At 48.7% G+C, this 15,246-nt stretch overlaps 1 protein-coding gene across 1 annotated transcript in view; it reads left to right on the top strand.

Moving 5' to 3' along the window:
* The first annotated feature begins 5,095 nt into the window (after positions 1-5,095).
* Positions 5,096-15,246, top strand: part of igfbp3 (insulin-like growth factor binding protein 3) — a 16,489-nt gene continuing 6,338 nt past the window's right edge. The window contains exons 1-3 of the mRNA XM_061238387.1: positions 5,096-5,543; positions 9,201-9,433; positions 12,097-12,216. Of these exons, the coding sequence (XP_061094371.1) occupies positions 5,180-5,543; positions 9,201-9,433; positions 12,097-12,216 (717 nt within the window). The 5' untranslated portion in view covers positions 5,096-5,179. The remainder of the gene's footprint in view (positions 5,544-9,200; positions 9,434-12,096; positions 12,217-15,246) is intronic.

The following is a 15,246-nucleotide window of genomic DNA, read 5'->3' as shown; positions in this document are numbered from 1 at the left end:
GGCCCAGATTCATCCTACTGTTTCCCCACTTTCCAATAGTAGGCCCCAAAAGAGCTGGATTTAAGATTATCATAGTTCAGCGTTGGGGAAACATGGCAGTTCAGAAGCTGTGCTTTCAAGTATGAGCGCCTACGGCAAGTGAGAAGATGAAGGCCTCTTCACTTTGAATTTAACGATTTCATGTTTTTAAATGTCAAGGGAGTGCCTTCTGTTTAACACATTGTTTTAATTAGTGTCCGCATTAAACTGGCAATAGTCTCAGAATCTGTGACTAATGCCAGTTGCACACCTGCTGGTGGTTGCAACTGAAAGGAGTTAAAAGCAGGTGCGTGAGAAGCAGAACAACGGCCATTTTGTGACATTTTTCTCTCATTTTCAAAACATGCAGTTTCTCCTTTGGTATTTTTAAATGTTGCATTTGTTGCATACTCTAGTTGCTGACCTCACTACTTACTGACTAGGCCCATTTACCATGTGTACTTGACTTGATTTTCATGCCTGTAGACAACTGATTCCTTGTGAATTGTACCTTTTCCAACCTGTTCTCTAGTTGTTCCAATGACCTTATTATGCGCCACTCTGAATGAAAGCATTTGATAAATAGCATGCAATGTAATGTAAAAATAAATAGGCTACCTTTTTAGTGTTCCCCTTCTGCAAGGCACAGTACTGACAAGCTTTGACATAGCCACAGTGTGTTTCAGCATGTGAAACACTTAACCATATTGTGCATGCACCTTGTGTCTGCAGGGTCAGAAGTAACCCACTCTCATCGGACTCCATGCGATAAAGCCATGTCATTGAATGTTAAGCAACCTGTCACTCGTCAATAAATCAATGAATAACTGTTTTCCTACTTCACAGTCCAGAGAGACTGTATTTATTCAGTCGAAACCACTTGTTTTTTTGTTTTTTTTTACTAGAAATCACATCATAATTGATTTTTTGCTGTAATAGATGTGTGATACAAGATGCTAGAACTCTCAGAAATAAAGGTACAGTGATAAGTACATCTTTGTTCTTTTTTTGGAACACATTTCCTGAATGTACCCTGAATTGTACAATAATGTTCTTTGGGTACTAATAAGTACAATTTACAAGCAAAAAAAGTACAAATGAATGACCCATGGCTAGGGGTAAAATGTTATGCACCTATAGAGTACCACTCTTTGCCAAGCTTTTGTACCTGAATGATAAGACCAAGCTTTTGTACCTTTTCAGGCACATTTTGAGTGCAGGTTAGGTGAGTTATCTGCGTAATCAGCTTTTTCAAATGGACCTGGACACCCATGGAAATCAGCAGACCCAGTGGCTCCCCAGAACCCAGCGTTGCATCTCACCAACTCAACCATGGAACCCGCCCCCCGCCCCCCATCACACCCCGTCCTCTTCCCTGTAAACTGCTCTCTTTGTCCAGGGCGACCCCGTTACTGCCCCCTCATCATCTTGAGCTGCCCTGTTGCCCCGCTGCCCTGTTGCCCCCGCTGCATGTCAGGCCAGTGGCACATTCTTCCGCATCATGGCACTTCCCCCGGTGGCAAGCCGCCAAGATCCAAAGGTCCCCACCAACCGGGGGGGGGGGAGGGGGGGCAACGCGCCAGTCTGGTAACCTGCACTAATGCCGCAGAGAGCTCGGCATTACGGTGGCTTAGATGAGGCCCTGGTGACCTTTCACCTTCTCACAGCTGACCCAGGGCCCCTGCAGGCTCCAGCAGAGGCATTGCCACCAGGAACGTCCGATACCGCCGGCTAACCGCCCCCACCCGCGGCAGCCACGGCTGGCCCACGGGCGGGTGTGTTACGGGGGTTTTTTTTGGGGGGGGGGGGATTATGGCGCAAGATAAAATTAAAACTATTCATGGAGAGAGAGAGGCTGCCGAGGGCTGAGCCGGGCGGTGGCGCAGCGAGGTGGAGGCTGATTGGCCGGGACGGGGCGCGCGGATTCGGGACACGTGCCGAACTGCGCGACTGCGTGCGGCAGGGGAGCGCGGCGTCTGGCGTGCGCCCCGTCCCCCCCGGAGCACGGCTTTCTGGAGCGGGACACTTTGTCCACTCTCTGTTACACTCCCCCAGAAACCTCACATTAACAACAACAACAACAACGACAACAACAACAACAACAACACACTTCATGTGAATGCCGCTGAAGATCTGAAAAAAGGTATTACTTTGCAGAATTTGTATTTGCAGATTGACGATGAACACATTGCGTAGCGAGTGTAAATTTGCTCCTTTGTGACACGGGAGATGGGAGTGGAGCGCTGCGATTTATCTGAAGCACGGTCAGGGCAGTTGACATGTAATTTAGATTGTTTTTCTACATTTTTATTCTTTTTTTTCCCCTCTCCCATAAACATCCTGAGCCGGCCAGCTCTGGTCCAGCATATTCTACAGCTGGAAAAACATAACCGTCCATTTAGCGAGTGCGCTTCAAGAATAAAAAATTCATTGTGTCTCTTTGACTGCGGAGCACGGAAATGAACGTTGCATGATTAGATTGCCAGATATAGAGTATTTATTCTTTTTTTAAAAAGTGCAGCTTACTGGAGGTTGTTTTAGGGACCCCAGAAAAATGAAGGAATATGCTTCTGTTTCTTTTTCGGGGTGCAGACAAAACACGACGTGCTATGTTGGAACGACAGGAATATGCCAAGTAATAAGAAAGCTAATATCGACGGCGGTCTTGATAGAGCAAGGTATTTCCTTACGCCCTGTTTGTTTTTCATCCTGCAGTCTCAACACTTTTCTGCTACACTGGTAGAAATCGCACAATGGCCAACACTGATTGCCATGTTGTTTTTCTTTTTCAATTTATACCCCGCTTGTGTTTGTTATTGCAGAAAGGTGGGGGGGGGGGGGACTGAGAGTTGTGGTACTGAGAGTTGCTGGGGTTGCAGAATCCATCTGTGTCTTTTTCTAATCATTTGAAACGTGGGGGTCCGGTGTAACCTGCCCAGGAGGGGTCAGGGGTCATCAGGCAGGAGGCACCTAAGGTCAGCAGAATCCTACTGCTGGTTGCCTGGGGGACTGCACGTGCCCAGTTGCATGTTTTTTCTTCAGCAGTGGCAGTAGGCTGGCTGGCATCTTGGGCAATAGTTTGGGATCCACGTCTGTGATCTCGCACGACTCCAGTGCACTCGGGGGGGTTAAAGGAAAAACAAATGCATATGCTTCAAAAAGACTCGAAATTGAAACTGTTTAACTGGCAGCTCCTCATCGTAATAAATATGGATACACATCATAATGGATTTTTTTGCTGTAATAGATGTATGGTACTTAACTTTGACCACAGTTCTACTGCTGATAACTCAGGATAGGGTCATCCCAGAGCACAACAGAGGGGTTAAGTCCATGATTATCATGTTGTTTCCCTGACTGGTTGAAAGAAGACCCAAAATAATGTGAAGAAACTGTGACCCTCCAGGGTGTCAGACTGGTACCCCTGCCTTAGAAAGGAAAAACAGATGCATCTGCTTCAGAAAGACTGGAAAATGAAACGGTCTCAGTGGCAGCTCCTCGTAATAAAAGCGTATTTAAAGAATGTCCAGCCTTGTTAGCCTCTTGCACACTTGGAAAGCAGGACCAAACTGCTCGACTTTGACTTGGTTCAGCCCAAACATTTGGGCAAAAAACTACACTGTCCAATGGGCCCAATGAGCCAAACTCCCAGGAAGCCACTAACAGATGTTATAGAGTTACCGATACCTTTCTTAGAGTCTCACTCTACTGGGCTTGGTCCACTATATGTTGTATCAAATCACGGGGACCAGAAAAGGAAACCAAGTGAAACTATTGAGTCACTACTGCTCTCTTGTTGTAATTACTGTAATATTATAAACTGTATAATAGTGATATGACCCAAGTAAAAATCTCTCTCTCTCCTTCCTCTCTCCCCCTCTCTGTCTCTCTCTGTCTCACTCTCTCTCTCTCTCTCCTTCCCTCTCAGCATGCATTCCAGCACATAGAAGCCAGCACCTGTCTCTTCACAAACACAGATTTGACGTTCCTTGGAAGTAGGACTAATGACTTTCTGAAAGGGATGAATCACAGTGTTATATAATAATGCATATAATTATGATAACAATAATGATGGTAATAAAAAAAGAATCATCATAATAATACAAATTATGATCAGAATCACAATGTCATCTAATTATGAATCACACGTCATGTTATGCTATGATTCTTATATTTTATTATTCTTATCTTCTTTTTCTTCTTTTTTCTTCTTCGTCTTCCTCTTCTTCTTCTTCTTCTTCTTCTTCTTTTTATTATTATTATTATTATTATTATTATTATTATTATTATTATTATGTGAAACAGAATTTCATGGTAACATTTCCGAAGCAATGACTTGCAAGAACCACGTGGGAAAGCCCTGCGTCTCCTGTCCCAGGATGACAGACGCCGTTCGCATTTTATTAAAACGAGCTGTTCGCCGGTAGCTTCTGTAGGGGGTCGTTTGTAATTTCCATCTGCCTTCTTACAACGCAAAAAAACGGTACCTTTTATAAATCTTGGTTTTATCCATGCTTGCTGGTCACGCTATGTCTGCACATAATAATATTATTGAGGTTAATCACTCACAAATATACTTAAAGTTTATTTTTTTATTTTTTTATTTTTTTTAGTTTAGTTTTGTCCAAGTAATTATGGAAAAAACTAAAAAGCCTAATTTGACTTGGTTGCTACAATGCATGCATTTGCATCTACAGGTTGGATTATATCTTCAAAATATGCTTAGAAATGACAAACGTCCCACAAAATGAATAGTCGCAAATCACTTATTTGTTCTTATGAGGAGAAATGTCAACTAATTATACAGCTACAATATTGCAGACTCGCAGATCTCCAATTTCTAAAAGTCCCCAAAATGATAGCGTGTAAAAGAAACGAGACACAGAATTCCCAATACAATACAATAAATTAAATTAATTTGTTCACATTTCACAAACTATCGGAATATGCAAGTGATCCCTAAACACGGAGCCTTCGGTTTACATTATTCAGACAGAGGGGTGTGACTTACAGACGCTTTTTTTCTGGCTGTATATAATGGGAAGTTCGGGCACAAGAAAATACAGATGGAGAAGGCTTGTCTGCACACTGTGGTAGAAAAAGTCTACTTGAGCTTACGTGACAACTCGCATACTACTCCCTTTGTGGTCAACCTGTCATCATGATATCCAGGCTGTGCGTTCTTTGTCTGACTGCGGTGTTCGCAATATTCTCCCGGCTGGCGGAGACAGTTGGTCCGGTGGTTCGATGTGAACCTTGTGACGCGGGAGCACTGGGGCAGTGTAAACCGTTGCCCAAAGATTGTACCGAGATGGTCCGAGAACCCGGCTGCGGGTGCTGTATGACTTGTGCACTTAGCGAAGGACAGTCCTGTGGAGTGTACACGGGGAGGTGCGGCTCTGGTTTGACTTGCCAACACCAGCCGGGCGAGATCAAGCCTTTGCAAGCCTTACTGGACGGACGGGGAGTTTGCTCAAGCGCAGTTTCCAAAAAACTCAGCGGCATTCTGCTGCCAGTTCATAAAGGTAGGTTGCTCAGATTTGCCAACCCTGTGGCTAACATGTTTATGTATTTTATATGAGCGATAGAGTTAACGCGTTAAGCTTGTGCCTGCTGACACCCAAGTTAGCTGTAGCTTATCTTGCATGCGCGAGGCGCCGTGCTGCGTCACCAGAATAAGAATGTTGCTTTTGTTTTCATGGGAATTACTCATGTGAAATTAATGCAATTGATACATATGTATTAGACACGCCAAAAAATATTCATATATAGCTACACGCTGGAAGAGTATTAGTTTTGAACACACTTTACGAAAACGACATTTGCCTTGCGCTCTGTACTCCTGGGGAAGTGTTTCAGACAGTGGTGTGCACTGTTGTAGCTATTAAATAGAAAGAAACAGCGTATAAAACTCGAATGGGCTAACAACGTTTTGCTGTCCCCAGATATTGCTGTGCTAAAGAGGGACATTTATAGAGACAGAACAATATAGGACAATCTTGAAAGTAAAACTAAGGTTATTATACGACACAGCACCAAGCGAATCTAGGCGATCGCCTGTTGTACATTAAAGTTGCCAAAATTCAATGTGTCATTTTAAACATGCAATGTAAACATGTGCAAAATGTCGTGGGAAAATGATGTGATTTCTGCCATCGTTATTAGGAGCTACAGCATTCTGTTTATATATGTGCTGCGTGCTGTGTGTGTATAGGCTACTACGTATATACAGTATATGAACACACACTCGCACACACATACTATTGAATGTGTGGTGTGCACTGAATTTTGGCTTTGTCAAACCAATCGTTAGAGTATGCCACATGCAGTTATATATAGCGGAGGCAGACGCACGAAGACTCGTCTTTTCTGAATTGCGTTTTTCATGCCTGTTTCTCGCCAGGAGATGAATTATTAACAAACAGTTTACGTTCCGTGTGCAAGCAGACAGGCAGACAGGCAGGCGAGGCGCAGGCGAAGAAAAATTGCATCATTGACACAGTGTGCCTGTGGTTTTGTACCATAACATTTCCTCCATAAAAGAACAAGCCTCCCTTTTAAAAGCCATATCTTCTGGCTGCCGCGCGTGGGACGGCTGTTTAGGCGAGGGTTCGAGGAGGGGAGCGCGTCTGCGGGAGCGCGCCCTGCGATCCGGGTGACAGGGCAGTGTGAATGTGCAGGAGGATGTCTTGGGCTTAAGGGCCTTAGCAGGACCGTGATCATGCGCTCCTGCAACGGTACCGGAGCGCAGTGTGCTTTCAAATGTCAGTTACGTCAACACCGTCGTGTCCCTAGCAATTTAGTGTAGCCACAATGGTTGAGCAGAAGCCGTTGAATGCAGAGACTGTGACAGGGACTATTGTCAGCGAGCGGCGTCCCTTTCCGCTGCAGTTGGACCACTTGTTGATTTGTTTGGTGTGTTAATTATTTCCGCTGGTTTCCGTCAGCAGTCTGGGGTGGTGTACTGCATTTTTGCTTATTGTACACATTGCCATGTATTCTTTATGTTCTTTTACTTTTACGCATGTGACGCATGTAATACATGTTTACGGAATATCTTCTGATAGTGATGGAGGATGCGCGCGGTCTTGTCTCTATATTGTCTCTGCAGTGGCTGTTGGGAAAGTTATAAAAATAAAGTCGTCCTCCCGCTGAGATTAACGCTAAGGCTTCCCAAAGCAAGGAGGCGAGATGAATGAACCAGCTAATAGATTGATGATTCAAACTGTCAGACGTTCACCGCAGAGCACTGAAATGCTCTCCCCCCTCTGGTGGAAGTAGATAATTGCACCTCAAGTGGTTTTCAGATTTCTTGCCAACATGCAGAGGCCTCTACTTACTCCTTGCTCCCCTCGTTTTTAATGAGTTTGCCTGCTGAATTTCAAATTGTTTACTTGGCACATATTACACAAACAAATAGAGTAAGAAGTTAAAAAACCTTTAAATGGCAAAGCGGACATATAAAAGTTTACATGGCAAATAAATATTGATACTATCCGCGTATCCAAATATGTCCGTTTATGTGGAAGTCTTATCTGTGTGTGCTGTTCCTTTACTTCTTAAAGTAAGAGGAGCAGCTGTGTGTTTACACTGCTGCTGTTGTTGTTGTTGTTGTTGTTTTCGATGTAGTTTCATTTCAAGTTGGGAACGGTAATGGTGACATTGGGAGATGGTTTGACCCTCGTGGGCTGGTCTGTTGCCGGGATACTAATTGATGGATTTGGAGTGGAAAGCTGCACTGGTGGCCACATGTCCCGTGGTCTTGCCTCTCCCCGTTGGCTTGTTTGTCTGAAATCTGGTTCTACTTATTCTGAAAAATCCCCCGTCTTGATCTGTGGGCTAATTTGGAGGGAACAGCAGCTTTGGCCGCTCCAGGGCCAGGTCACACATCTCATCTCCCATGAGCCTTTGCTTTTCTTTTCCTTCATGAAAATCTGGCACTTCCGATTGGCTGAGGCGGGGTCCTTTTTTTTTTTTTTTTCGGTCCACCATGTGACCCCTGCCTTTTTACTCTGTCCGGCATTGTCAGGGAAGGGGAGAGGTAGTCCTCCGGACCACAATGCACTGCAGCCGGTGCCTTGTGTTTGTTCATTAATGTCGAAGACAATCCCCCCCCCATTATGTGACAGTCCTGATTTGTGATGTGCACCAAGCTTCAATAACACAAATAAATATCTATCATTTGCTGAGTATCATGAAAAGCGTTGTTTAGTTACAAGCTTTTTACCTTCATGCACGGGAAACTCACCTTTTTTCCTGTTCTCTTTGTGCCACAGGCCGGTCTTTCGGTCGAGTCATTTGAGGACAGTAGCTGGAGTGGAGGCAGCAGGTAGCCTGTGGTATAGGCTCAGTCAGTTGGGTTAAGTTAGCTCATAGGTGTGAGTTCCGGAGCGGCCTTTCCTCTGACCCTGCTGAGCTGTGGCAGGGCTCACATTTAGATACAGGAATGTCTTCTGCCATATTCTTCCTATTAACTCATCAACCAACTTCACCTTGAGATGTGTTTTTTCTCCAAAGTTTACAGCCCATACTTAGAAATATTTCTATCTGAGTGACATTCACAAGGGAGCCACATAGCCCTGCCTGTATAATTTTGTAGGTTACAGACATAAGGCTAATAGGTCTATAATTTCTCAGTTCTGCTTCTTTCCTATTTTTAGGTCCTGTATTTGCAACTCTCCGGTCAGGTGGTCGATGCCCTGTCTTTAACGATTTGTCAAGAACCTTTTCCAGCGGACTATAAATAACTTTCCTTATTTCTTTCAGTGCACTTGGAAGCATGCCTCCTGGAAAGGAGGATTTGTTGATGTTAAATAGTTATGTTACTGTTTATTAGTTGGCTGGATGACTCAGAGTACTTTGCTTCTCTGGTTTGAAAAGACTCCAGTGCGGTGAGGCTGTATATATATTTATATATATTTATATATACGTATGTATATATATATATATATATATACGTTATAAATCATATACATATAAACATGCTGTGTAGGTAGATCTCAATAAGATCTGCAGTCGGAAACAGGAGAGAGAGAGATAGAGATAAATAGTGACCCACCTTTAATTCATACCAAAGTTTAAACTCACAGTGAGAAGAAATCCTGAAGCAGAAGAGACTTGTTGTTTAAAAAAAAAGCGAAATCAGATAATAACGCTGGCGTGTTCCTCTCGTGTTGGCTCAGAGAACAGCAGGGTCTCGGAGGAGGACAGGAGTGCCAACAGCACGGGGTCTCCGGGCCTGGAGAACGTCCACCGGGTCCCTGAGTCCAAGGGCCCCCCCCATCACGCCAAAGGGGACCTCATCCTGAAGGAGCTCTCCAGGAAGTCCCAGAGCTACAAGGTGGAGTCGGTGTCCGGGGGCCTCAGCACGGACATGCACAACTTCTCGCTGGAGTCCAAACGCGAGACCGAGTATGTGAGTATGGACAGTCACGCCGTGGGTTCTGGGAGCTGTTGAAAGGTCTGGGTGGTGAGAGTGGTGGGGGGGCGGTGGGGTGGGGGGTTGTTGAGCGGGGTTGCTGGGGGGGGCTGGAGTGAGGGGGGGAGGGGGGTATGGATGGATGAGTAGCCTCCACAGATTCCCGTCATATTTCTGCAAGGTCGTTCCGCCTGCCTGTACCGCACAAACGATGAATTATGCGCGCTGTGCCCCCCCCCTCCCCTCCATACCCCCCCTCACTTTTTGGACAGATTAGAGGACTACACAGCAGCCCTGTGCAGCAAACCCTGCTTTGATTGGAACTGGGAGCTGAAACAGGAGGCAGGATTTAAGAGAGGAGGCACATCCTAACCTTGTCGTTTCTTTTGTCTGTGCCTTAATATCTTATCTGTGTGCGTGCGTGTGTGTGCATGCTTGCTTGTGTGTGTGTGTGTGTGTATGTAAGTGTGCATGCGTGCGTGCGTGTGTGGGTGTGCTCACATTATGTGTGTGTGTGTGTTTAAGTGTGCGTGCGTGTGTGCGTGCGTGCTCGCATGTGTGTGTGTGTGCGTGTGTATATGTGTGTGTGTGTGTTAGCGCGCATGCGTGCTTGCTTGCATGTGTGCGTGTGTGTGTGTTTAAGTGTATGTGCATGCGTGCTTGCGTGTCTGTCCGTATGTGTGTGTGCGCGTCTGTGTGCATATGTGTGTATATGTGTGCTGTCGGCTGTATGTGTGTGTGCGCGTCTGTGTGCATATGTGTGCATATGTGTGTGTGTGTGTGTGCGCGTCTGTGTGCATATGTGTGTATATGTGTGCTGTCGGCTGTATGTGTGCGTCTGTGTGCATATGTGTGTATATGTGTGCTGTCTGCTGTATGTGCCCGAGCCGCCATCCCGGTTTACACAGCAGTGCATGCTCCTGTGATTCTCAATGGATGTCTGACCCACAATGCATCGGGCCTTTACGCACCACAGCGGATGAGAAGCCGCTGCCTGTGTCGGGCCGTCTGAGCCGTGCTGTAGAATGAGTGGGGTACACACACACACACACACACACACACACACACACATAAGGGCCCATTCCTGCTGTGCAGTGTGCTGGGTGGACTTCCCAGCGAGAGGCTCAGCTCCCCACCCTGGCATGTAATTTACTCACACAATCTGCATCTTCAGTGTTACCATTTCTGCTTTCCCCTGTCTGTATGACACTGATAAAACATACGTATATGCATAAAACATGTGTGTTCATCTGTGTTTGTGTGTAAGAATGTGTGTGTGTGTGTGCGTGCGTGTGCATGTGCCTCTGTGTGTATATGTCTGTTTGTGTGTGAGAGTATGTGTGTGTATTTATGTGTGAGAGTGTGTGTGCCTATGTGTTTATGTGTGTTTGTGTGTGAGAGTGTGCGTGCATATGTGTTTATGTGTGTTTGTGTGTGTGCATATGTGTTTATGTGTGTTTGTGTGTGTAGCACATGGCACTTGAGATATCAGTGTAAAGTTTCCACTTATTTCTGTGTGCTGTTGGTGTTTAACTGCGCTGACTGTGTGCCAGTAACTAAAAGGTTATGGTATTTATCGTTGGCCTTCCTGGAAGCCAAACACATGTTTTGTCTAATGTATGAACCGCGGGGTCCGTCTGTTTGACGTGACTTTGCGGTTAAGCCCCCCCCCCCCCGCCCCGTGCTGATGGATTATGGGAAGCCTCCTTGTGTTGGTAATGACATTCGCATCAGCGCCCCTCCCTGTGTAAACACGAGCCGGGTCCCGTGTGCCGCCCCCGTTCTGGGGCTCTGGGGCGGCGGCCGTGTTGCACCTCCGTTCCCCGATCCTCTCCCCCCCCCCCGACAGTGGCGAGCCAAGGTCGTCTCCATGGAGACGGTCACCCCCCGAACCTGTCCCCCGAGCCCTCCTTGGCTTTCGGTGGCCCCTGTCACGGGACCCTGGGGCCTGTGAAAGCTTTCCTGAACGTAACCTAAAGCGGCAGCGATGGCGGTTAACGGCGGTTAATTCACGTTCTGCTTCAAAATGAGCGATTCACTTTGCTGAGTCAGCGCAGCGCCTGTGGGTTTAAAAAAAACGAACATAAAATGTAATTATTTCTTTTTTCTCTTTTTTTTTGCTGTTGTCATGCGGCATAAATCAGGTGGGTTTGAACCACAGGTAATTGGGCCAGATTTCTTTTTTTCTGGGGGGTAGGGGGTGGTGAAAGCCAGCTGTAAACACTGTTATTATGCCCCCGGGGCAGGCCTGGGCTTTTTGCGAGGCAGTTAGCGTGGAGACAGGGGGAAAGGAGGGGATCTGGTGGGACGGGTGGGTAGTGGGGGTGAGGGAGAGCGTGTTGCCCCGATGAAGGCTGGTTTTTTACCAGAGAGCTTTAAACTGCATGGCAGGGTCTGTCCACCAGGGGGCAGGCTGGAGGAAGCAGACTACTGCTCTCCTGCTGCGAGTGGGAACAGCACGAAACATTCTCCCCCAGATTCCTGACCTCAGCGTTCGGCCGTTTAAGAAATGACAACCCCGCCACCCGCTCCCCCCCCCTCACACCCCTCACACCCCCCCCCTCACACCTCCCCTCACACCCCTCCTCACGCCCCCACTCGCTGGTTTCCCGGGCGATGCCCCGCTCTAAAACCGGCCCCGTCTTGTGTTGCCGTCGCAGGGTCCGTGCCGGAGGGAGATGGAGAGCATTCTCAACAGCCTGAAGATCACCAACGTCCTGAACCCTCGCGGCTTCCGCATTCCCAACTGCGACAAAAAGGGCTTCTACAAGAAAAAGCAGGTAAGGAAGCGCCCCCCCTGCCCCCCCCCCCGCCCATCCCCCGTCCCCTTCGGACAATAACCGCCGCTCACAGAAGAGAGGGAGCGAGACCGCGACAAACGGCCGCGCGGCCAATAGAAACGCTCGGCCGCCGCGGTTTCCCCGGCGCCTGTGCGGAAGCCTGGGTCGCCCCGGCGACTTCAGAGGCCCGTCTCATCCATTGTGTTCCCGTTACGTTTTTATTATTTTTCCCCCCCTCTTCTCCTGAAATGAACCACAGATTAGAACGAGGAGGAGGAGGAGGGGGGGGGGGCGGTTTTTGTTGTTAGAGGAAGCGTCCCCCAGGGCTTGGAAAACAACCCCCCCCCCCCCCCCCAACACTCGTTGGCTCGCTTGCTCGCCCGGGTGTTTGGTGTTTTTGGAGACGCCGGCCGGGGCCCTCGGTCCCCCCCACGGGGCCGGAGAGCGCATTATCAGCTCTGCCCGCTCCTGAGGGAGGGAGGTGTCTGAAACAGGCCAGGACTGTTCTGGAGGAACGGCGCAGTGAGAGCAGGCGATACGCCGCAGGCTTTGCGGTGGAAACTCAACAAGTTCCCTTAACGAAATGCTCGGGCTGTATTGCGCACGGCTTCCATTCGCTCCCTTTCACGTAACGCCACCGCTAATGGCACATCACTTTCCTTTATCGGAGCCTCTTATCTAGAGTGTGACTCACATTGTAAATTACGATGTAAGTAAACACACATGCGTGCACTCACACGCACACGACACACACACGACACACACACGCACACGCACACGCACACGCACACACACGCACACGACACACACACGCACACACACACACACGCACACGCACACACACGCACACGACACACACACACGCACACGCACACACACGCACACGACACACACACACACACACGCACACGACACACACACACGCACACGCACGCACAGTCAGCTTACATTAACATTCGCGAGCTAGGCGTGGGAGCGGTTGGCAGGCGGCACCGGAGTGGCCTCGGCCCCCGTCGGGGAATCCGGGAAGGGGCCCCGCAGACAGGTCAGGGCCGGGACGCGCGCTAACGCTAGCGGTACCTGGCTAACGAGCGCTGTCCGGGGTGCTGAACGCGCCGGCGCGCCCGCTGTCCCGCGGCCCGTGTCTCGGAGACGGCCCCCGCGGGGCCCCCAAGGCCTGCCCCCCGCCTGCTTCCCAGGGGTGACTCACCCGGATAAGCGCCGCCCCGCTTCTCAGAAGAACATGACTCGCCCCGGCGCGCTGCCGCGCTTCTGAGAAGAGGTGACTCTCGCTCGCCGGATTCCAGGAAAAACCGGCACAAGAAAACCCCCCCCACCCCCCACCACCCTCCCCCCCACCTCCCACTCAAACCCGTCGTGTCTTTTTATTTTTTTACGATAGCCTTGAGTCTTTTCCAGGGCTGTGATATAACCTGTCACACGCAGATGTTTTATGACATCGGCCTTGGGTGGCAGTGCGGTGCAATGAACAGGGAACCGGATTTTAAGGTTGTTGGCTCCATCTCCGCATTCTTGTACCCTTGAACCGGGCTATTGGGCTGTTTCAATAACAATATGTTCAGCTGTGTAAATTGATTTCATACAGCACCTTTCAACATGATATCCACGCAGTGAGCACTTTATTAGCTATTTATTAGACTGTGTGCTTATTTGCTTGTTTATTACAGTCAACTTCCTGTCAGCTTTCTCCTCTTACCTCTCTCGTTAACAAGGCGTTTTTAGCCCACAGAACTGCTGCTCACTGGATGTTTTTTTGTGTTCCGCACCATTCTCTGCAAACTCTATAGACTGCTGAGTATGAAAATCCCTGGAGATCAGCAGTTTCTGAGATATTCAAACCGCCCTTGAGCACGTCTGCATGCTTTTGTTCATTTAGTTGCTGCCACCCACACGATTATGGCTGATCAAACATTCGCATTAACAAGCTGGTGTACAGGTGAAAACTAATAAAGTGCTCACTTAGTGTATATATACAACACACGTTTGCCAAGTATCTCAGTATTCACATTTGCCTATGTTCATATGTTCTCCATGCTAATGTTGTCAGCCCATATTTGACGGTGATTCGCTAGTGTACAGGCGTCCCTAATAAAGTGCTCACTGATAGCTCTGTTTCGAGGTTGCGCGGTGAGCACGTGAACGTGGCTGACACCGCCTGCCCCGCAGGAGCTGGATCGACGGCGTGACACCGCCCAGCGGACGGTTATGAAACCCTGGCGTCTTTGGGTTCGCACCGCGGCGGTCTCCCTGACGTAACTCCGTCTCTCGCGCGCGTGCGAGGTGTGTGTGTGTGTGTGGGGGGGGGGGGGCGGCAGCGCGGGCCGTAGTCACGTCGCGGAGGCCGGGGGAAGCCCAGACTTGCAGGCCGGCTGCGTGCGCGCGTGTGTGTGTGTGTGTGTGTGGGGGGGGCGGCAGCGCGGGCCGTAGTCACGTCGCGGAGGCCGGGGGAAGCCCAGACTTGCAGGCCGGCTGCGTGCGCGCGTGTGTGTGTGTGTGTGTGTGGGGGGGGCGGCAGCGCGGGCCGTAGTCACGTCGCGGAGGCCGGGGGAAGCCCAGACTTGCAGGCCGGCTGCGTGCGCGTGTCTGTGTGTGTGTGTGTGTGTGTGCGGCTCTGTTAAATCCTCAGTGGCCCCCGGAGCGCTTGGGTGCCACCGAGTGCGTGTCTTAAACGTGTCAAAGCGAGTCACGCACTCCATTGTCACCGCACCGCTTACTGCTCGTCGCCCTGAAATGTGTCAGTTTTATTTTTAGAGCGCTTCTTTATTATTGTTATTATTGTTATCTTTTGATATTCTCATGTCGTTGGGCTGCAAGGCAAGGCTAAAGAGAAGCCGAGTTTGTACAGCAAGGTCGCTGCTATTTTTCTTTTTTTCTCCTTCAGACATGCCATTTCATCACCTACAGCAGCAAAAACAAATTCCTGCTACTCAACAAGTGGGGATGTTGCTTCTCAAAGCCGGGCTTAGTTTTAGGAGGTTACCGTTGGAAACGGCTTTGAAGGAGACAACG

The sequence above is a fragment of the Conger conger genome, chromosome 4 (assembly GCF_963514075.1).
Source record: "Conger conger chromosome 4, fConCon1.1, whole genome shotgun sequence".
NCBI classification, from domain to species: Eukaryota; Metazoa; Chordata; class Actinopteri; order Anguilliformes; family Congridae; genus Conger; species Conger conger.
The sequence above is the reverse complement of the archived record's forward strand: the minus strand, read 5'-3'. Positions and strand labels throughout refer to the sequence as shown.